Consider the following 22,176-nt stretch of genomic DNA (forward strand, 5'->3'; position numbering starts at 1 on the left):
CTGAAAATATATGTGTACTTTTCTCCAAGAAGAATGTTGACATGGTTATCTGAAGATGTAACTTGTATAATACATTCATACTTACCTATTATATTACAAATCATTGTGCTAGCTTTATTCTATTCCACTTATTCATATAGATATCACAGAATAGGGTCTTGGATCCACTTCCAAAATGATATCAGAGATATCATTAGGACACAAGAATTTCAAAGGTTGTGTGGAAGTTTTTCAGCCACCAACATGTAGAAAAGGCCCATCACTCCAGAGTGCATTTGGCTGTTGTTGTATCTAATCTCTAGAGTTAGACTTTCACCATCTATTATTTTGATAGAACCTGGTTTAGGATAACATGTGGACATTCCCACAACATACCCTTTCTCATTTCCTGCTTCAGTTCCATTTCCATATTTTGGTATTGAAGAACAAATCACTCCCCCATCCTGAATTATTTTCACACCAAAATTTCAAAGACTTAGTTAACATCTCACAAATTACAAATCATGTTAGTCTTAAGAGTAAAAGTATATGTAGCACCATTCATTTTTGCTCATTTACTACAAGAATATTGATCTGTTTAGAATGAAAACTATAATTATTGACGAACAGCACCTGTCCATATAGAGTTGCAGCAGTTGCACCTGAGTGTACATGACCAAAACCATATATGACATAACCACCAGTTTGCATTGGGAGGCTTGTTTTCTTTACATCAATGCAAGCACTACTACTGTTGTACCCTTTGCTGCAAGCTTCAACCTGATACTCAACCTGAACCAAATATATAAATCCTTTGTTACTTATATCTAATAAAGTCAATGTGTAAAAATAGTATACAGAGAGAGAAAAAATAGGTGTAGTTTATAAAAAGCAATGCATGTGGTGTTAATATAATTATCCAACTTTAACTTGCAGAGTAAAGTATAATCCTTTAGTATATGTTTCTAGAAAAATATTTTACTTACCTTGCAAGTATGATTTGGACTGATTCCTTTGGACACATTCAAGATATCAGTCACATCAAGTATATAAATCTTAAGGGGCACCACATGGTTATCCCAGTTGATCCACTTCACTGTGTATCTCAGATATAGGCTTCTCTTTGGACCATTGAAGCCTTTCTCCAACCTGCAGTGAGAATCATCAGGGCAACAATCCAAACCTCCTTTGTAAGATGGACTCAAAGGTTTTCCATTCTCATCTGTTGTAACATTATATAGGTCACACCTGCACTCAGTGCATCCCATCCTATCTTCCACACCCCTTGTGTCAATGGCATGCACATTGATGTACCACTTCTCCTCATAACCATATGGAATTTCTGAAGGGTTTCCAATTTCTATCCCAAAAGGGTCTGGAATATCAGTGGCAGTTCCTCTTGTTTCAGATCCAAGCCCAAAATACTGCCCAAGAACATTTTCCTGGCACAAGCCACTGTTTCTCAGCTCAACAATATGTGTTTGGTTGTTATTGTGTGACACATTTTTAGGTTGGTGGTATTTTACTACAATCCAGTGATGGAGATATGTTTCTTGTAGAGGTACTGATTTCCCTGCCTCATCAACCACTTCAGCATTGAAACTTTTGATTGCAATATGGCCCCTTGGAATGTCAACATCAAAATAAACTTTGTTTGCAACTGACCCTGGACCTAGCTCAAACTTGGGTGATAAAAAAACAGATGTTTTTATGTCGTTCTCAGATTTCCCCAGAGCAGTTGATGAGTATGTTGTGCATGAAACCAAAAGTAACAGTGTCCATGACACCAATCTCATGTCGAATATCTGTTAGCATATGCATAATCTTTATCAGATAAATATAGTTAGCTGTAAGAAATTTTAAGGAAAGTGTGTCATCTTCAGCAAACCAGTAACCAAAGTAGAAAACTAAAATAAAGATCATGCATACAAGGACATTTTAAAACTTATATTTCTTCTGTATTAAAGCTTAGAACAAAATAATTATAATAATAAAAAAGACAAAATTAATGAACAAACAGAAGCAAACCATGTTAGCTAATTTTGATGGTTTATGAAGTCAACGTGCAAGAGAGCCAAATGGGTATTCAAGTTGCTGAGAACTTTTTATGACAGATGATTGTAGAGTATGTTGCAAGAAGTGAAAAATAGTGGCAGTGGAAGACGAAAGGACATACCTCAAATAGGGTAATTAGTTTGACAAGAAAGAGGAGTAACTAGGAAATGATTGTTCAGCTAAAGTGGTTCCATTGTTAACCTCGAACAAAGGTTTTTATAGCGATCGATGGAGTGTTTTGCTTTCGTATGCTCTAAGCCATGACGTTTGCCAAAAGCATGGATATTGAATTTAGATAGTTTAGGTTTGAATTATTTTCATAAAGTAAACAAAATTGATAGATTTCGGATTTAGTAGCAACACAGCAAGAAAAACGAAAAGGCGTTGACATTTTGAACATTTTTATCTTCAAAAGTAACTATCCAACATTAATGAGAGATTTATTTATTGTAAGTCATCCATCATATTCAATCAACTAAACCTATTTCATATATTCTAATCTGAATGCAATTTCCTGTGGATAAAAAAAAGATATTGTACCTATGACTATCTCAACAATTAGAATGGAGGTTCAGAGAGTCAGGCATGTTATGACAACAATGACAATTATTAAATTTAATACCGATTAACTTACAAACAAAGTCTGATTATTATCAAGTGAATCATAATTAGATAGTCGTTAATCTAAAACTCTTTTTAAAATTTATAAATACAATTTTTATAAAAAAAATAAAAAATACAATTTAATGTGCATTTATTGTTATAGCTATCCAATCTCTGATAAAACAGATAATTGAAACAAACGATAAAGTGAAAACAAGCATTCAAACTTTCATAAAAGAGGTGATACAATAAATAGATAACTTTGACCCATAATTGAAGCATATCCAAAACTATAAAAATAATTTATTTGTATTAAAGAAAATTGTAGTTATATAATAGTCCGATTAATTTGAATTTTAGGAAATATTTATTTGATAATCAATATTAATTAATATCTATAAAAAAATTATTCAACATCATGAATATTATCAAAAGTTCAATATGTTTCTGTCTATAAATATAGAGAATTTAAATTGTAATCATTAAAAAGAATGTTTACTCCTATCCTTATAAAAAAAAAACTAATTCTTATAAAAATATATTATAAGATATGTTATCTGTCAATTCAATTGCGATGGTCTTGAATATGGACTTATTCAATCTTTTATATATTCCGAACAACACATCACCTTACATCATATCATATATCTGTCATTGATTAACTTCTCACCAAATATTGCCTTACACTATATTGCATCTCAAGAAAATATTGAAAAACTCCTGCATTTTTTGTTTGTACAGAAACGCTTGTGTCAAATTATTTAAAAACATTGATCATAGATTAACTTGTTAATTTTAAAATTTTATATAATTATATATATTAAAAGTGTTGAAGTCTGGAACAAAATTCATGACGAATACTTCCAGAAACAATGTTACGATCAATGATGCTTGAAGATCGAGAAAATGAAATAATATCTTATTGACATAAAAGCTCTTGCGGATTGTCTTGCTTCTGTCAAAGATCTGGTGTCAATTCAAGAACAGAAAGATGTGATTCTTGAAGGCCTTTTCATAGTTAAGAATCTAAACAAAGAATATCAAACTCTCATACTTAAAATCTCACAAAATTATAATTTTTATTAACTCAAATGTGTAGAATGGAAAGTGGAAGCCCTTCATTTATAGGGTACAGAAAGCTTTCAAGAAACTTGCTAAACAAATTCATCCAAAGAGGACAATCCAGCCTGTGGTTCTGAATAAGATGGGTGATTATAATTAGGAGTACAACTCTCATTAATCAGCCGTGTTTTTGAAGATCTCATTTTAACCAAAAATAAAACAAAATTAAATAATATGTATTGGTATGACAATGTATCACGTTGAGTATCTACATGCTATCCGATCAAAACAAAATCTGTTTACATATTTAAAAAATATCTACAAATATTTTATAAATTTTTAAAATAAAATTACAAAATTATTTATAAATATAATATAAATTAAAATTTAATTTTAATTAAATTTAACTTTGATATAATATAAATAATATGATAATAAATACTTAAAAATACTAACGAATTTTATCCGTAAATATCCCACAAATCTTTATTTTATAAATTAATTTGTTAAAAAAATCACTTGTTAATATGAATACATGTATCTTTTATTTCATTTTTTAACACTAGAAACAAGTGAGACAGGATTGGATTTTGACAAGTGATTATTTATCTTATGTTTATTTCACTTGTCTCACTTGTTATCTTATGTTTACTTTTAAAGAAAAAATTATTTATCTTCATCTCGTATTTAAATCATAAATATGAAATTTTAATTTCATCTTCATTCTTTCGTATAAAAGAAATACACTCATATATGTATCCGTAATTATATTTTTTATTTTACTGTTTTAACATAATTAATTATTTTTTATTAATTAATTGTGTCTTTACAATCTAAATATAATCAATAATGAACTTTTACATACTTGAGAACTGGTTTGCTTTTATTAATAAAGTTTGCAAAACTAAATTGATAACAAGTGCATTTTCAGATTAAATTGATACTAAACTGCTACAATTACGATCCAACCTCGTATTTTGTGAAAAAATGAAGTATAAAGAAAAGTAGAAAGATAAGCTATCTTAATCATTACACATTATTCATCATAAAGATAATAATTAACATAGTTAGACATCTTAAGCATATAACTATAAAAAAATTGGCAAGTTCATTAACGTTTTCGATATTTAGGTAATTGTTTTAACTTTTTCTTATAATTTTTTTTTTTAAGTTTCATTTTCAAGCAATAATATTTAAGTTATTTGCATGTGATTCATTTTTCTGGTGGCTCAGTCCCAATACAGTTTATAAATAAAATATTTTTTTGAAGAATAAATAAAAGAATTGAAAATTAAAAAAATAAGTAAACAAGATTATAGTAATGGTCTGAAAGGTGGACGAGTTTGTCGTCATGCGGCGTCAACATTCAGAGAATGATTCATACTTATCCTAAGTTTTGTTTTATCTCTTTTTTTTCAGATTAAATAATTAAATAAGGATAAAAATTGGAAAATTATATAAAGAGTGTATTTAAAATATTATCTCTTATCTTTTTTACAAAACGAAACAAAAAATAACAGTGTTAAATGATCATTTGTTTCTTGTACAGGGATTAGAAAGAATAGTGTATAGAAACATAAACTTAATCTTATTATTAATATCAAATTGGATAATCTGTACATATATCAGTAAATATTATAAATTTTTAATTCCTTTAAACATTGTCTTCAACACTAAGAAAATGTGATTGTAAATGGAAGGATATTATTGATAATGATAAATCATAGCATAGAATGTCGAATAAAATTAAAAAAATATTAAGCTTCGAACACATCCTATCCTCAATTTAATAAAAAAAATGTATTTGTTGCACTTGCCTTTATTAATTAGTAATGGATTTAAACTTTAACATAGAAATTGACACAAATTGAAATGTCAATCTCAACAAATCCATGCTGACACTGAAGTTTGTTTCGCACTTAAATTGATCTTATATTAAAGCATGAGGTTCCTTCGTTCCAGTGTGAGTGTCTCATTTGATTTTGCGAAGAAAAAAGGTGTCATTGTAGGAAATTGAACTAAGAGAACACAGATAGAAATGGCGATTTGCAGGGTGAAATATTTGCTTTCTCTTTCGAAATGTTTTTCATTACGCGCTTTCTCTTCGGCACAGGGTCCCCCTCCTCACTTGCAGGTTTTTCTCTAATTTTATCATTAATTTTTGCCTTGCTAAGCTGAAATTGAGTATGCAAAAACACTTAATGTGGGCATGATTATGTACCCTTTTGTTTGACTTGTTACTTGCTAAGTTGATGCATGCTTTGTAAATTTTCACCTTCTCTTCGCTGATGCCCTGCAGAATATTGGATTCATTGGGCTTGGAAATATGGGGTCCCGAATGGCAAATAATCTGATCAAAGCTGGATTCAGTCTTACAGTTCATGATCTGTAATCTTTTAAGCATTTCCAATTTCCTGATCATGCCTTTGTTCTTAAATTTGTCCTCGGAGAGTCCTGTGTTTTTTCATTTCATTTGTACGGTCAATTCATAAAATATAGATATTTGGGACATGGATTTGGGAGTATGATTCATAAGGGGAGTCCGAGTTAATGGTACTGCTAATATAAGTGGGTTTTTGTTAGGAAGCTGAAAGTTACACTACTGTAAAACTAAACTTATCTTCCATTGAAGAACTATTGAGAAGATAATAGTTAAAGATTAATTTTTTTATTGTTGGTAAACGAGGAATACACTTATATTACCCGGAAATGTCAGCAACTGAAAAATGACCAACAAGTGTCACTATGTAGGGAAATTGAAAATATGAACTTATAATACATTCTAATATTCTAAGATCATCCTGTAGAATCCTTAAACTGCTTACTCATTTTCTATTTGGGCCTCCATCCCAACCGTTCAGTTGTTTCAAATCTTACTTATTTAGGCAGAATGCTTGAGGTGTTGTTAATTGAATTTCTTAAAAATTTGCAGAAACTCTGATGTTCTCGACCTGTTCTCTCAGATGGGAATCCCCACAAAGAAAACACCTTATGAAGTTTCAGAAGCAAGTGATGTTGTAATCACAATGTTACCTACTTCTGCCCACGTGAGTAGGGTCATTAGTTTCAAAAGGCATTCCCTTACACGTGAATACATTACATCTTTCATGGCTCCAGTTTCTTGGATAGTTCTTCAACAACTTATTATTTGAATTATGATTTCAACTTTTTTTGTAAACTGGCTCAGATTATAAGATTGTCAACTTCTCCATATAGTTTCTTTGGTAAAAAGAATTTCAAAGATGTTTGATGTAACCTATAATGCTGCCATATATACAAAAAAAGTGGTTTCTGATTCTGTAACGTGATGAAACCTAATATTTTCTCATTTTTGTCATCAATTCCTCCCTATTTAACCTAATGTAGCACATTAACTGAAATAACATTGGATTTGTAATGTATATTTGGAGGCATATAAATGAACTTATTTAATAGTCAATCCTTGCGTCAAATTATTGTATAGTCTGATTGTATCCTTTCTGCCATTTAGCTTTATCTTTACATAAATCGTGGCATCAATATTTAAAGCAGACTGCCTTGAATTGTAAACTGTTATTTAGCTGAACGGTTTTCTAAGGTGCGCACCTGAATATTTCATTTAGCATATGTCTGGTTTCAATGAATTGTCTTAATGCTCCCAATGTTATTATATGACTTTGTTCTAATACCAAAATATCATCCATATTTAATTTAAGTAGGTGATTGATGTTTACACTGGAAGAAATGGTTTGCTTCATGGTGGAAAACTCCTAAGGCCATGGTTGTTGTTAGATTCATCCACTATTGATCCAGAAACATCAAGAAATCTTTCTGCCACAGTTTCTAATTATATTCTAAAAGAAAAGAAAGGTAACATGAAGTGAAGTGTCAACCAAATAAATTGTTGTAACTTAAATTTCGAATGTATGAATTTCTTACTCCTTTTAGCACCAGAGTTATTTTTATCATACTAATTCATGATGATTTGTTGCTAATGGAAAATCCTTGACCATTTTATGAAAATGTCTTTCACTTGTATATATGGCTATGGTATCCAATTCACAAAATTCTGGTATTTGTATAAAACTTGAGTGGAACTTTTATCCTCCTCATGGAATGTGTTGAACACTTACCTCGTTGTGTTTGTTCATTTTGGTCTACACAGAAACCCAGAGTATCATGTCTATTGTTAAAATCACAAAGCTGGGGTTCTGTATTTTATATATCTTGCCATTCAAATATTTTATAAAGATCCTTTGATTTATTTTATGGAGCTCTTAACACTTTCTACCTTTGAGTTTATTTTCTTTGTAAATCATATGTGGCAAATGTTTCTATTGTCATCTTGCCATTCAGATATTTAATAAATATTCTGTAATTTATTTTCCGAAACTCACAACAGTTGTTACCTCAGAGTTTGTTTCTTTTATCAATCACATGTGGCAAATGTTTCTAACGTTATTCCTATCAGTCTCATCTGTCTTTCTCATAAGGATGAATCTAATTTCAGTCATTGTGTTGCATCATGTTCCGTCAACTTTTTAATTGATTTTGAAGTTAATAACAGATCTGCAGTTAAGGAATGTGTAAAATAAGCATAGAACTATGATAACCTAACTGATTCCAAACTGAAAATTGCCCACCACTTTCTGTTGTATTGAGTTGTCTAGATTTTAGCATGAGTAGATTTTCACATTTTATCATCAGTCATTGCTTTGCAAATAGAATGAAATCTGTATTCATTTTGAAGATGGTTCTTAAAGGAAAATGTGTAGGTGTTAGACAAAGTCTTCTAGAGTATAAGTTATCTTGTTATATTATTCTTTATTAATGTATAGAGGGGTTGTCCTAACATCCTCCTCTTCTAGCATTTCAATCAATCAGTAGGTTAATTTACTCCTTTAGCGTTGTGGTACTCAATGATTATATATTGTACAGGTGATTGGGAAAGACCTTTCAAGTTAGATGCTCCGGTATCTGGAAGTGTAACTGCAGCTGAAGCTGGGACACTTACTTTTATGGTATTGTTACTATTTTATTCTAACATTCTGAGAATCTACATAAAACTACAATATAATTTTGGCTTAATTGTTTGATGCCAGAAACCAAACGAACATTGTATGACTAGCTTTTCCGATTCCCATTGAAGATATTTACTTTTAGAGGAGACTCCCAATTTGGTGTTTGAAAAAGTAGGGACATTTATTGTAGTCTCAATCTGTTCCAAGTTTGCAATAACTGTTGGACTATTCTGGTGTCAAAAAAGTATCATTCAAGTACCAAATTGATGCTCTGGTGACCAAACTAGGAGTTCACTGAAGTTTAGTGTGTTCGTTCACAATTTGATGTTAAATTTTGACTATAATCATGCCGCAATATTATTTATAATGCATTAAAGGTACTATTGGCTAATTGAAAAAGGTTGTAATGTGGTAACACTGCTAAAACAGTCATAGAAAAAAGTTGTAAGTTTTTGGAAAAAAATGAGTAGTGAACATGTAATGGAACTTCCCCAGGTTGGTGGTTCTGAAGAAGCATTTCTTGCTGCAAAACCCTTACTCTTTTCAATGGGTAAAAGTGCAATACATTGTGGTGGAGCAGGAAGTGGTTCCGTAAGTTACACATTACTTATTGGTCTCCCAAATGTCTGTTTAACTGTAAGTCACGTATTAGTCTTGGGTTTTGTTATTAGGCAGCAAAAATCTGCAATAATTTGGCTTTGGCTGTGAGCATGCTTGGAATATCAGAAGCTCTTGCTCTAGGCCAATCTCTAGGTGTTTCTGCTAGCACGTTGACAAATATATTTAATTGCTCCAGTGCTCGTTGTTGGAGTAGGTACGTGGTTCTTTTTTCTCTCGACTCAAAGAGGAAGTTGTCTGATGAACTATAATCACCACCATCATTGACAAAATGTGGTAGCAAAGATTCTTAAAGGCCTCAGAGTTAGTAACTGTCATATTGTAGATATAAATGAATTGGTAAGGAGTATTGCTCCCCTAATACGAATGAAAGTAACATGAAATTCAAAAGGCTGTAATATTGAAGTACATCATCTGAGAGACACATAACTGGTTGTCTTTACTTAGCATCACTGCAAAGGACATATTCCAAACTCGTTCTTGGTATTTTCTCCTATAAAAGACTGGCCTCGTATCTGTTGTCTTGTTATATTCCTTGAGACCCTTTGCTTGTAGTTTTCTCCCGATAACAAAATTATGCTTCCTTTTTTGAGCAATAAATTTTTCATATATTGATTAGTTCACAACCTTTAAGGAATTTTTTAGAAGGTTAATGTTGCATGAATTACAGTGATGCTTACAACCCAGTTCCTGGGCTGATGGAAGGGGTGCCTTCGTCAAGGGATTATATAGGAGGATTTGCATCCAAGCTTATGGTAAGTAACTGACGTTTAACTCTACCTGCACATGTTTAATTTGGGTAATTGTATCATTTGGAAATCTATAGTATGAATAGTCATTACAGAGCGAACATTTGGACCTACTGATATATTTCAACAGGGATAGCCACTCATTGACATAATTAACCAAGCTTTTATTTTCTCTCTGAAAAACCCCTCTACCTTGGGTCATGTTCTTTCTGAAATTTACATGCTCCGTTTTAGTAACTCAATACATGTTAAATAATTAATTAGTAAGAATTTGCGATTTTTTGTCCTGAAAAACAGAAAAAAAATAATTAACTTCGTAGATGCATTTAGATTGTAGACCTAGAACAACTCCAAGTGAAATTAATAAAATTACCTTAATCAAATGCCATTTTGAAAACTTTGGTGTATGACAAAACTCAATGTTCTACTCTGTTTTATTAGGCTACTTCCTAGGAACTACCAGCTATTTTTTATTTATTGCACAAATTTATTTTTTAGAGCTTTTGCATGTCCTATATGAATGATGTTTAACTTATGCTGCTTCTCTTTTCCTTTACTATTTTCACTTCGCTCCTGGCGATCTATTATACATTTCTCGGGATCCTTTCTTCCTTTTTTGTTTTGTGAAACCTGATGTTGGATTCCATATTCAAAAATATGTATAACTTGCTAATAAAGATTTTCATAACAAAAAATTGTTTCTAGACTGAATGACAAGTCTATTGTGATTATTTTTTTCTTTCTGAGATCAATTTTATTATTTATTTAATTTTAAGTTTTATAAACAAGTGTGTAAGTGTTGTGTGTTTGCTGGAGTTTGAATTTTAGGTTCTTAAAAGTAAGCCAAATTAATTCTGTGTGTTCCAGGCAAAGGATTTGAACCTAGCAGTAGAATCAGCAAAACTGGCTGGATGCACATTCCCACTAACATCGCAAGCTCAAAAGATGTAAGTCCCTCTTTTGCATGCACAGCCTTTGCATTTCATGTACAACTCTTTGCTGTTAATTCCGCTGGTTAAAATTGTTGTGGTTGTGGACCTTAAAACATAATATGAATGTGTTGGTTAAGCATTAAGGTGCAAAACACTGTTTTTACTAAAGCAAAACAAATTATGCAAACTACCAACTGGATAAATCAACTTATGTTTGTTTACATAGATAAATAAATCTGTTGAATATGAAGGCCATATACGGAGACGGCTCTATCAGTGTACATTTTTTAACTAATTATTTTGGTAAATAATTGGTCACGAAAATGTTGGATGAGATTCTGTTTGTATTTCCCAAATTCATGAATGTTTGGTCCTCATATTTCAATAGTTTATTAGGAATGAATGGGAAACTTTATCCGATGTGCTTCATATACCTTGTATACTAGTTGAGCTTGAACCAACACTTTCGCGTTATGCTATGACGTGCCTTTATCACTGCAACGAATATCAATCACTATCTTACTGGTAATTAATATCCAAAAAAATCAATTCATTAATTTCATATAGATTTTAAAACGCATTACCACTACAAAAGAATTGCACACACGTTATGCTGGTGTCGAAGTATAATATAATTCGGATTTGGCAGAAGAGATATATAGCTTTAACTTCTTTGGCAACATCTTTCTTGTGAGTGCAAATTCTGTTAGTCCTGAGAATATGAAGCAGTTTATTTACTAATGAACTTTATTTTGTGCAGATATACTGAGCTCTGCAGCAATGGCTATGAAGCCAAAGACTTTTCGTGTGCTTTTCGTCATTACTACTCTGGCCTAGATGAGCCCCGCGATCAGTAAATTAATTCGTTGGTTGTGTACTTGTATTACATAAAACTGTAAACATTTGGATTCGATTAAGTTGTAGAATCAGTTGCAACTTGGCATAAATCAGAAAGGACTTGTGAATCCACGAGAAAAACATATATTAAAGCAAAAATTCTAAATGCTATGTTAAAAAATACAGAAACGAGCACCATCAAAACGAATTGCTGGTCCAATTGACAGTTTACAGACAAATTCCATTTACTCTAATCATTCGGAGAAAATATAACGACGGGCAAAACTTCTCTCCACAAACACTTTGGCCAACACATCCACCACACAGTATTTTTCAACATTAAAGCTCCAATTCTCTTCTAAATTATAAATTCCTTGGTTAGTTGGTTTCCTTCTGCAAAACACCCAAAAGTAAGTTACTTACGGACGAGGTTGTGGAAGGGGGGACAAATCTTTTTCAAGAATAAATTAAATAAACTCGATACCATTTTACTTCAATTGTGACTGAATACAATTAATCACACTACTTTTAAATAAAACTTCTTGTTAAGCAGAAAGGAAATGTTTCATTAAACCATTGAATTTTAATATAGCTAGTTCAAATTAACCTTGCGTTAAAGTAATTATTACCTGCAAAAACTATTGCCACTTTCAGTGCTTTCCTCCATGCTTGGATTTTGAGGGGATTTTACCATAAGCCTTAAGCCTCAACTGTGATAACTTCAAATTAGCCCCTTGTCGCCTTCTCTTGGCTTTCCTAGACAAATTATCCGTGTTAACATTTGATTCTTCCGGGCTTGCTTTTTCTTCCTCCACAACACTTCTTGACGAAGTTTTCTTGCCAGATTCAACCTTTGACTTCTTCCTTTTCTTCTTCTCCAAACTTTTTGCACGTAGAAGCTCCTTAGCCCTCATCTTCAGCGCGTATCTTTTTTGTTTGCTTAGTTTCCATTCTTCATCGCGGTAGGGAGCAAGCTTTTTCAAGGAAACATATTGACTCAATTCCTTGTCATCCATTAATAGTATCTCTGAGGCACTCATGCCAAATCTATTTGGTTTTGTTTTAGCATACTTGAATCTTGTCTTCAGGTCCCCTATTGTGTCCTCGTAATCTAATTTATAGTACTCATCCATCATTGCCTGTCTTGCTTTCTCCAAAAGTGCTGTTTTGCGCTTCCTCTTCCGACTACCTTCCTCGGGAATCTTCTCTTCTTCCTCGTCTCCTTCTTCATCTCCTCCTTCTGGGAGATCATCATCACTAGTATTCTCAATCTTTTCTTTCAACACTATTTCCCTTGCAGCTAAAAACCCACCATTGGATCCGCTTTCATCCCAGCCTTTAGAAAGCCCAAGTAATTCATCCTCCTTTTCAAAATCTGGCTTCTCAATGTCATCGTTGTCACTACAAAAGTCAGGGTCAGCATCCTCTGCATTGTAATATTTATCATCAAATGCCGCCTTCATCATTCTATCATACTCCTCTGGGTTAAATTCCTCTTCGATTTCTGCCATAGACAATGGGATTAGATCATCATCATTAATCCCTGCAGTCTCCATTATCTTTTTAACCTTCTCCTGTATCTCCTGCTTCTTCAAATTCTTTAAATGCTTCAACTCCTCCTCCCTCTCGTTTTGTGCTATAGCCATTCTCTCCTCCTTGCTCTTTCTCTGCTCCTTCCTTGTATTTGTCTTCTTCCTCACTGATCCCTCCACTTTCCGAGCATGACCCAACACCCTATCTCCTGGATTTTCCTGAAACCTATACTCATATTCTTCCTGTCTTTCGAGCTCTATCTCATCCTCAGAAATCTCTTCCAATTCGTCCTCTCCAACATCCAAATCCTTCCCACTCCTGTCAATCCACATTTTGTTCATGAAATAGCTTCTCAGAAACTTGGAATTTTCATTTGATTCTACATCTCCACCAAAATATTCATCCAGCTTCTCCTCAAGCTCTTTGTCATCACTATCTACTTTATCCTCTTCGCCCTCTTTCCCCTTTACAGTGAAAAACTCTTCTTCACCATCCTCCAAACCCTCTTCTTCTACAGCTCTCAGAAAAGACCTTTTCAATTCCTCCTGCTCATCACCATAAGTTTTCTTCCCATCTTTATTAACAAAATGCTCGTCTTTGGAAGGCATTACCTTCTTAGCCTTTTGCTTTCCCTTTTCATCTATTTCGTCTTCATGGCCAAAATCTGCCCCCTCCTCAATCAAATGCTTTGCCATCACATCCTTCAAATACATTGGCTTTTCACCCCTTTTTTCTTTTGATTTAAGATTCCCCTCCTCGTCACTTTCATCATCACTGCTATCATCCGTACCAAAAAGCTCAACATCCTTTTGCTTAAGAATAGGATCTTGTTTCTTCACCTTAATTAAGGCATCAAAGAGCTCCTTGTCACTCTTTGTAGAATTAACAAGTTTCTCATCGTCAACATCATCTAATGACTCAGACTCGGAGTCTTCCTCATCTCCGGAATGGGAGGATGAAGGTGAATCAATAACACCCTTCTTTTTTAATTCCTCAAACCGCTGGAGGTCCTCCCGCTTCTTGTTGTGCTCAAACTTGCGAGCATACCCCTCGTCGATCTTGATTTTTGAAATGTCATCGTTTTCGGAATCACTGCCCTCAAAAAGTTGAAGAGGCATTCTCTACACTGCGTGATAAGGCTAATCACAACAAAATTAATCTCGCCAAAAAGACAGCTCCTCCAAAGATATGCCCAGCATAGAATCTGAAATTTCAATACATATATAAATACCAAACAAGCCTTGCGTTAATACAGGAAAAATGGAAAAATGGAAAAATCTTGCAACAGAACTTGTAGGGGATTAAACAAGAACCCGAAAGAAATAGAACTATAATCCTCTCATACAGTACAACATTGTTTCAAGTTTGCAGGAACATAACACTTTATTTAAAAGATATGTTTGTTTTTATGTTTCATTTTTGTTAATATTAAACATAATTAACCTGTTAGGTGTAAGGAACATCATCAAACAGCTAGAATGCAGAACATAGACTAGAAGAAACGAATTACCCAAGAGATAAAATACAGATTACCAACATAACGAACACAAATCCAATAAAGGGCACTTGCAGTGTGGTTTGGGGACTACATAATTGAGTACAGAACACAGGATAACGGTATCAAGTTTATTCTCATCGAAGTCAAATGACAGGGAATACATAGAATACAATACAAAGCAAAGAACAACATACAGAACATGCATTATAAGTTTGAATTGCAATAAACGATAATCCAATTAACATTATCCTATTAAGAAAAAAAAAAACTGTGAGTTGACAATGGACGCACCGTAGATGGCTAACTTGAGACGCCGGGGAACGGAGCCAACATTGCTGAGAGGGGTTCTAAAGAGACAGACTCGCTTCTGAATTTCTCATGCCCCACCAAACCCTAATTGGTTTTTTATTTTTTTTAATCTAACTGGTCTGACCCGACCCGATTCCGCCCACCCACCCGATCCAATAAATAAATTATTAAGGAATTAAGTTTATAACGGTGCATCATTTTAGTTAAAAAATGGTTATTCAAGGGAAAAAAATTATCTTCTATTTTCCATTTACAGTATATTATAGATAGTATTTTATACAAAAAAAGTTTAGCTGAGAAAAACACGATTGTAATTTACAATTTTAGAATCAATTTATAAAATAAAATGACATTTGTTATGTAATGTATAGATATAAAGATTTATCGGTCTTATTAATCACGGTCTAAAAATAAATCTTAGTATCAGAAGACTTAATCAAAAATAAAATTCATTCAAATAAAATCATAGCCAACAAGATAATCTTATAAATAAATATATTAATAATGATTTGACTTTCACTTTTAACATTTAATTTAATACAGATTTGATTTAGAGTACACCAAATATGGACTTAAGCTTTAGAGAATATTTGTAAACATTTTTTTTTCCATGACTAAAACAATAAACTAAGAGAACGAATACTAAATAGTGTGAAAAAAAATGCATCTTTATATGATACCTTCAATCCTATAAGACCATTTTATGTTGTAAAAAAATAAAACTAAATATTCAGAAATTTAATTGCAAATTATAAACTAAATTTATGAAAAGAAAATTTCCAAAATCGTGTTATTTAAATTTCAATTTTACAATAAAAATACTAAACAATTCGAACAAGTTTCTAAAATGACATCAAATGTGTTCGAAAACAACGATTTGTCTTCAGATCATTGCATCATAGTAAATAACAGATGCTAACAATCAACACAAGCAAAGCTTGAATTTGACAAACCATGGCTTCCACAACCATAGTGATTACATGACAATACAGCTTCACTGTAGAGTAATCAGCATCATTCTATGCTACTATTACTGATTTGTGTACTCTCAACGTCCTGAAGGTGAAAAGCAAGAGTTTGCTGAGACCCATGCCAACATCTTTGGCAATCAACTCTTGAAGGATGAGTTAAATCCACTAAAATGTGAATTGTTTGTACATACTAACTACAGAGAATTAACCATTTCAAGACAAATGATCATTCATAACACAAACCATTTCAAGACAAAATTAGATGGCCACAACCATCAAGTAAAATCCATGTATATGCATTTGGCACATGCCCCATTTTTACAGCTAAAAAATGGTTAATACAAACATGTTAAAAGGCCAAGCTTTGAACAAATATGGGACACTAATGAGACATTAATCCCCACAACATGCCAGAGTTGAAAGAGTTAGCATGAGCAGACTATATAGAAGAGAGATCTTCATATATAGTTTTGATGCCAGGCCTTTCAGAAACTGATCGAATGCATCGCATGGCTATTCCAAGGACCTCCTTCATTCCCTTCTCTACAACAGGATTGCTCATTTCTGGCATCAAGGTAGCATCAAAACATTCTGAGCCTCTGCCTTCTGCCACACGCAACCTCACCCAATCTGTCAGATCAACACCTCCCTCCTCACTAGATATCACATCACCAGCACACCTTCCGGTTAGAAGTTCCAAAAGTATAACTCCAAAAGCATAAACATCTGACTTGAAGGAGGGCATTGGCTTCTTGGAGGCAGCTAACTCGGGTGCACGATAACCCAAGACCCCAGCATCGAGAATCTGTTCAATAGTACCTGCTTGAGTCATGAGCCGGTGAAGACAGTAATCGGCGACACGTGCATTCATATCAGTTGTGTCTAACAACACATTTGTGGCTTTGAGGTTCCCATGAGGGACGGCACGATCAAAATGGAGATAGTTCAGGCCACGTGCTACATCAACTGCTATTTTGAGTCTCTGCATCCAAGTTAAAGGTGGACCTTTTCTTCCTGGTCGATCTGACAATTGAAACTTATAATTAAGTTCAAACTAGAGATGTTTAGGAATGATAGACAACACCAAGAAGTTAAATAGATGAGTATTAGAAACTTTGATCGGTTGCTAAAACGAAATATGATAGGCAGCAGAATTAGAGCATTCATAGGCACAAAACTTATTCTAGCATCCAATGTAGAGTAGAAATCATGCAACCACAGATTCTTACATGGAGTGGAGACATTATTATATTATATTCAAGTAAATCCAAAAAGTGCAGAGAAACTAGCCTTTTACACTTTAAAAATGGAATTTCTTATAAAACGTCATCTTTGCTTGTTGTATTTCTCCGAAGAGTGACTTCCAGGATGCAATTCGAAGGAATAAGACTAAAAATAACAGACTAGGTAATAAAAATTATAGAAAGCCTTGAATATAGATAAAGAATATATGTTTGGTAAACAAGCAAACCTAATACTAGAAGCTACAATGAAAAGCACTTCCACCCAGAAGTTTCACACATTTCAAAAGACCATTAAGTTAGACTAATGATCTGGACATCAAGTATCATCTTCCTGGCCAATTATGTCATATTATAACTATTTTTAATCTACCATGGTATTCCTTCCTTTCAATCCTATGAGTATCTTGTTTACTCATTCTCCCAACCCAATACCGCCCCAAGAGCCCCCTTTATGTATGGTTCAAATTTATAATAATAAAAGAAACAGTTTGGCCACATTAGAAGAAAAGTAAACATATTACCATAAAGAAAGCTTGCAAGACTTCCTGGTGAGATGTAATCTGAAAGGATGAGCTTCTCGTGCTGTGTAGGGCCCCAATAATATCCTCTCAATCCCACAACATTTGGATGTCTGATGTTGGCAAATTTTTTGGTTTCCTTGACAAATTCTTTTCTCTGTTTTGCTACTCCTTCTCTCAACCACTTCACTCTCAACAACAAACCATTCTCCAGAGTGGCCTTGTAAGAAGTACCATGACTACTTCTTCCCAAAACTTCAGCTGGGGCCCTCGAGAGCTCCTCTGGTGTCAATGTTATCGAATCATCAAGAAAATGCAGCTCTCCAATCAACCGATCTGGTGACCTCGTATCTAGTCTTGCAAGATTTTCACCAGTGAATGAATCACCAGATTCTGGTGACCATGAAAAGTGGCTTTGTTTTGATGGAGAGAACCCCGTTACAGCTGCCATTTTTTCATCAGAGCTGATTACCTCAGATGGTGACTCTTTGCGTGTGGCCACAAGGTCCTCAGCTGAAACAACCAAAGCACCACCCCTATCAGTAGTTCGAACAGGAGCCGAGATAATTGGTTGAGGAGGCCTGTGGACATCCTTACTTGTATCATATTCTGGTGGAGATCTTGATATACGTATATAGTGTATGAAGACTGCCAGCAGGATTAATATGAAGAATGCAACCACACATGACACTATGATTATTACTTTAACAATGGTGTTCAAATGCTTCTTCTTGGAACCTTCAGCAGGTGCAGTTGATCCCGGAGGACCATTTGGAAAATGTAACTTGGAATTACCAGGAAAGAAAGAAGAACTAGGAAACTTCCTAAAAACTTCTGGGACGAGTCCAGATAGATCATTTCCAGAAGCATTGAAGTTTTGGAGCCCCTTTGGCGTGTTATTTGGTAGAGGACCAGTAAAATGATTATCTGATATATCCATTGAGTCAAGTGAATTCATGTCAGCAATGGTGGTTGGAAGAGAGCCAGAAAAATTATTTCCAGCAATGTTTAGCACTTTAAGGCCACTTAATGACCCAAACTCATCAGGAAAATAGCCATTAAGCTGGTTGTGAGAAAGATCAAGAATCTGAAGATCGGATTGGTCAGGAGAAGATGAGAAATTGATGGAACCAGAGATCACGTTATTTTCAAGATGTAGCTCTTGCAAAGAGGGCATTGTGAGCAGACCAGATAGAAACCGTCCATCTAATTGATTGAAACTAATGTCAAGAACTATCAGCTTTGGATACTGTGTCAAGACTTTTGGAAGGGAGCTGCTAAGAGAATTATGGGATAAATTCAAATAATTTAGACGCAAAAATTGAGGAGTTTCCTCAGGTATGGTCCCCATCAAATGATTGCCACTGAGATCAAGAAATTCTATATTCCCCCATTTCAACATCCTAGTTAAATTTCCCTCTAATTTGTTGTTTGACAAATCAAGTACAACACAGCTTCCAGTCAGCAGTGGCAGTTCGCCAGTGAACTGATTTGATGAGAGGTTAAGAGAGTGAAGTGTTGTTGATGTAATTATGCTCAGTGGCCCTGAAAAACAATTTGAACATTAGATTAATTACAATGAAAGCTAAGGACTCTCATCCAACACCATAAACAACCAATTCCACAAGAAAAATATGATAAGTGTAACACCACAAGCAACCAACTCCATTAGCAAAATATGACAGGTTCTTTATTGAGAAAAGAAAAAATTGGAACTGTTAATTTACCAGAGAGATTGTTGGCACTCAAATCCAGTTCAGTTAAAACCAAAGAGTCTCCTTTCAGTAGGCCATTAGGAATAAATCCTGAAAACCTGTTGTTGCTAAGCCTGAGGACCTGGAGATCATAAACAAAATCAAATCCAGGCAATTCTCCATCCAACTGATTGTAACTGAGGTCTAACACTTTCAAGTTTTCAAAAACCGGTTCTGCAACTCCACTGGCCAATGATCCAGTAAGCTTGTTGTGGCTTAAATTCAGATGCTTAATACTTTCAGATAGTCGCGGTAGAAACTTCTGCTTGGAATCAGAACTAGACAGCATGTTCTCACTTAAATCAACATAGCTGGCACTCGATAAAAGCATAAATTCAACATCCAAATTACCTTCAAGCATATTACCATGCAAGTCAAGATTTTCAAGAGCAGGGATCAGCTCAAAACCTTTGGGAATTTTTCCAGTGAAGCTGTTATGAGACAAGTTAAGAGATACAAGGCTAGTCACCTTGGTCAACGACACTGGCAGCTCTCCGGAGAAAGAGTTGCGGCTCAAATCCATGGACTTGATGGAAGCCATTTCTGACACTGAGTCCGGAATTGGACCAGAGAAATTATTTCCAGCCAAAGACAGGTTCTGCAGACTGCTTAACATACCAATTTCTAATGGCAAAGATGAGGAAAAGAGGTTATTGGAAATATCCAGGAATTCAAGGCTTTTGAACTCCGCAATGCTGCCATGTAGAATTCCTGTTATGGAATTGTTGGACATGGAGAGTTTCACAAGCTTGGTGAGATTGGAAAACACACTCAAGTCTGTGTCAGCAGAGAGACCCAAGTTATCAAGGACAACCCCAGCAACATTACCACCATTGCACAAAACTCCATTCCATGAAGACGGGCATCCATCAAAATCAATGGATTCCTCATTCCAGGAACTGAGCACATAGCCAGTGGGGTCGTGTTTGATGCCTTTCTTGAACTCCAGCAATGCTAAAATATCCTGAGAAGGAAGCTGCCCCACCACGGAGAAGAAATACAAAGATAACACTAAAAAGTTAAATGGCTTCATAGTCTATAGACACCAGAATATTTACTTTTGTGTGGCTCACACTCGAGTGAACACAGAAAGAGAACTTTCACCCTTCTAGCTGAAAAGGATAAGCAACTTTCGTTCACCCCACCAACAAAAGGTACAAATAGAGTTCCAAGATACCCTTCTTCGGTTCTTGAAGAAAGAAAACACCACTCTAGAAAGAACCGAAGAAGCACAGTCCCCAAACAGAGAGTGGATTCTCAAGCTTCTCAATCCGCACTGTGTGAAGGGCTTATTTACCGACAAACCCGAAGGACGGATTTTTCAAAACCACAAGTGTCCTGACCTTCGGCAAGCAAAGACAGACAGCATTCAGTAAGAAACAATAAACCCAGAACAAAAATACTAAAACAGAAAAGAAAAATGCAAAAAAAGTCGCAAACTTTACTTGCTCAAAGACCACCAAAAGATGAAAACCATAAGTTCCAAGAGAAGCATTGCCCTTCAACTAAAAAATAAAAAAATTTACAACTGCAGTGTAGCTTCTTCACCAGAGACCTCCACAGGCTGCATAGAGTAAGTAAACATAAAATGCACTGAAATGAGCCAAACAGAATGTATGAATGTTGAGAGATCTGACACATAAAACATGACGTTTCTTACCAAAAACGCCTCCTTAGAGCAAGATGTGGAATATAGTTGAAACCCCTCCCCTCAAGTATCAATCTTTTGAAGCGGACAAGAGAGGTTAGCACAAAGATTAGACCTTTAAAGTTTAAAATTCAGAAATTAAGTACAGTATAGCAGCATTGTAGCCACAACCGAGTAAAGAGAAAAGGGGGAATGAGTACCGGTTGACACTCCATGCAGCAATAAAGGTGAAGGGACCCAGAAATTCTTTTTGGTGCTAAAAAGCTTTTAATTGATGGGTAGAAATCTTTCTAAAACCCGATAACAAAGTATTAAAATTTTATGAGCAGTAAATGACCCCAAAATATTCTTTAATGAATTGTGACAACAAAACATTAAAAAGAGAGGGCCTTTGTCCTTTTTAACCTGTGTCTTTTGGCATGCATGTGACAACAGACTATAGGTGCAACTTAAAATGGAACCCTAAATGTTAGTTTATGAAAGACTTTAAGATAAAACAGCTTATACATTTCATCCTTTTGAGGCTTCCAGTGTCTGCATTCAGCATTGCAATTTAGTATGGAGGCAATGCAAGGGGAAAAGGCAAAGCGGGAACAAAAGTTAGGATCTTTTTAATTTATATTTTTGCCCCCATTTTGGGGTGTTAAAGTTTTTATGAGTAAGATATGAAGATTTACCCGCCAAAAAAATAGGGAATCTCAGTCTCTCTCACTACTTTCCTAGTGGACGTCAAAAGATTTTATGAAATAGAGTTTAAGATTTATGGGTTAAAGGTTGGAGAGTGTGTCAACAGTGCCATGTAGGAGTGAGGGGGTGACCCACCACTGCCCCTTTGACTAGGGTTTCTTTGTTTTATCAATGGTTCC

The 22,176-nt window shown here is 34.3% G+C and overlaps 4 protein-coding genes across 9 annotated transcripts; 1 reads left to right on the forward strand and 3 right to left on the reverse strand.

Annotated features, from left to right (window-relative positions):
- LOC108342904 (uncharacterized) lies at nt 1-2,309 on the reverse strand. Of its 2 annotated transcripts, none has more exons than XM_017580807.2 (4): nt 2,156-2,309; nt 966-1,784; nt 613-771; nt 1-443 (listed from the first exon to the last, which is right to left on the reverse strand). In XM_017580807.2, exons 2-4 carry the CDS (start codon nt 1,773-1,775, stop codon nt 210-212), a joined length of 1,203 nt encoding a protein of 400 aa, XP_017436296.1. In that variant the 5' UTR covers nt 1,776-1,784; nt 2,156-2,309; the 3' UTR covers nt 1-209. The 2 variants fall into 2 exon arrangements, with proteins under 2 accessions (XP_017436296.1, XP_017436295.1); XM_017580806.2 differs by having other exon boundaries at nt 2,008-2,230.
- Nucleotides 2,310-5,550: 3,241 nt separating this feature from the next.
- On the forward strand, nt 5,551-11,994 carry LOC108342905 (probable 3-hydroxyisobutyrate dehydrogenase, mitochondrial). Of its 2 annotated transcripts, XM_017580808.2 has the most exons (10): nt 5,552-5,833; nt 5,999-6,087; nt 6,632-6,746; nt 7,398-7,548; nt 8,617-8,699; nt 9,195-9,290; nt 9,371-9,513; nt 9,988-10,072; nt 10,934-11,013; nt 11,759-11,994. In XM_017580808.2, exons 1-10 carry the CDS (start codon nt 5,738-5,740, stop codon nt 11,853-11,855), a joined length of 1,035 nt encoding a protein of 344 aa, XP_017436297.1. In that variant the 5' UTR covers nt 5,552-5,737; the 3' UTR covers nt 11,856-11,994. The 2 variants fall into 2 exon arrangements, with proteins under 2 accessions (XP_052735391.1, XP_017436297.1); XM_052879431.1 differs by lacking the exon at nt 6,632-6,746 and having other exon boundaries at nt 5,551-5,833; nt 5,999-6,076.
- Nucleotides 11,887-15,259, reverse strand: LOC108342903 (uncharacterized). The gene is made up of 3 exons (XM_017580804.2): nt 15,158-15,259; nt 12,465-14,572; nt 11,887-12,228 (listed from the first exon to the last, which is right to left on the reverse strand). Exon 2 carries the CDS (start codon nt 14,484-14,486, stop codon nt 12,486-12,488), a length of 2,001 nt encoding a protein of 666 aa, XP_017436293.1. The 5' UTR covers nt 14,487-14,572; nt 15,158-15,259; the 3' UTR covers nt 11,887-12,228; nt 12,465-12,485.
- A 692-nt stretch (nt 15,260-15,951) lies between these two features.
- Nucleotides 15,952-21,768, reverse strand: LOC108343142 (LRR receptor-like serine/threonine-protein kinase GHR1). Of its 4 annotated transcripts, none has more exons than XM_017581231.2 (6): nt 21,511-21,768; nt 21,323-21,385; nt 21,108-21,226; nt 19,636-21,005; nt 17,912-19,453; nt 15,952-17,169 (listed from the first exon to the last, which is right to left on the reverse strand). In XM_017581231.2, the coding sequence occupies exons 4-6, from the start codon at nt 20,693-20,695 to the stop codon at nt 16,586-16,588; spliced, it is 3,186 nt and encodes a 1,061-aa protein (XP_017436720.1). In that variant the 5' UTR covers nt 20,696-21,005; nt 21,108-21,226; nt 21,323-21,385; nt 21,511-21,768; the 3' UTR covers nt 15,952-16,585. The 4 variants fall into 4 exon arrangements, with proteins under 4 accessions (XP_017436720.1, XP_017436719.1, XP_017436721.1 ...); XM_017581230.2 differs by having other exon boundaries at nt 21,323-21,425; XM_017581232.2 differs by lacking the exon at nt 21,511-21,768 and having other exon boundaries at nt 19,636-21,000; nt 21,323-21,501.
- Nucleotides 21,769-22,176: the final 408 nt, after the last annotated feature.

This window comes from Vigna angularis, chromosome 6 (assembly GCF_016808095.1).
Source record: "Vigna angularis cultivar LongXiaoDou No.4 chromosome 6, ASM1680809v1, whole genome shotgun sequence".
Taxonomy (NCBI): Eukaryota; Viridiplantae; Streptophyta; class Magnoliopsida; order Fabales; family Fabaceae; genus Vigna; species Vigna angularis.

What these genes read in the sequence shown, in the direction of transcription:
- LOC108342904 (XM_017580806.2), bottom strand. An exon ending in GTCCAAATCATACTTGCAAG is followed by an intron (nt 772 to 965) that starts GTAAGTAAAATA and finishes TATTTGGTTCAG; the next exon opens with GTTGAGTATCAGGTTGAAGC. An exon ending in CTGCAACTCTATATGGACAG is followed by an intron (nt 444 to 612) that starts GTGCTGTTCGTC and finishes AAAATAATTCAG; the next exon opens with GATGGGGGAGTGATTTGTTC.
- LOC108342905 (XM_017580808.2), top strand. Translation starts at nt 5,738, where the DNA reads ATGGCGATTTGCAGGGTGAAATATTTGCTTTCTCTTTCGAAATGTTTT. An exon ending in AGTCTTACAGTTCATGATCT is followed by an intron (nt 6,088 to 6,631) that starts GTAATCTTTTAA and finishes AAAAATTTGCAG; the next exon opens with AAACTCTGATGTTCTCGACC. An exon ending in TGTTACCTACTTCTGCCCAC is followed by an intron (nt 6,747 to 7,397) that starts GTGAGTAGGGTC and finishes TAATTTAAGTAG; the next exon opens with GTGATTGATGTTTACACTGG.
- LOC108342903 (XM_017580804.2), bottom strand. Translation starts at nt 14,486, where the DNA reads ATGCCTCTTCAACTTTTTGAGGGCAGTGATTCCGAAAACGATGACATT.
- LOC108343142 (XM_017581231.2), bottom strand. Translation starts at nt 20,695, where the DNA reads ATGAAGCCATTTAACTTTTTAGTGTTATCTTTGTATTTCTTCTCCGTG. An exon ending in GAGTGCCAACAATCTCTCTG is followed by an intron (nt 19,454 to 19,635) that starts GTAAATTAACAG and finishes ATTGTTTTTCAG; the next exon opens with GGCCACTGAGCATAATTACA. An exon ending in TCTTGCAAGCTTTCTTTATG is followed by an intron (nt 17,170 to 17,911) that starts GTAATATGTTTA and finishes TTCAATTGTCAG; the next exon opens with ATCGACCAGGAAGAAAAGGT.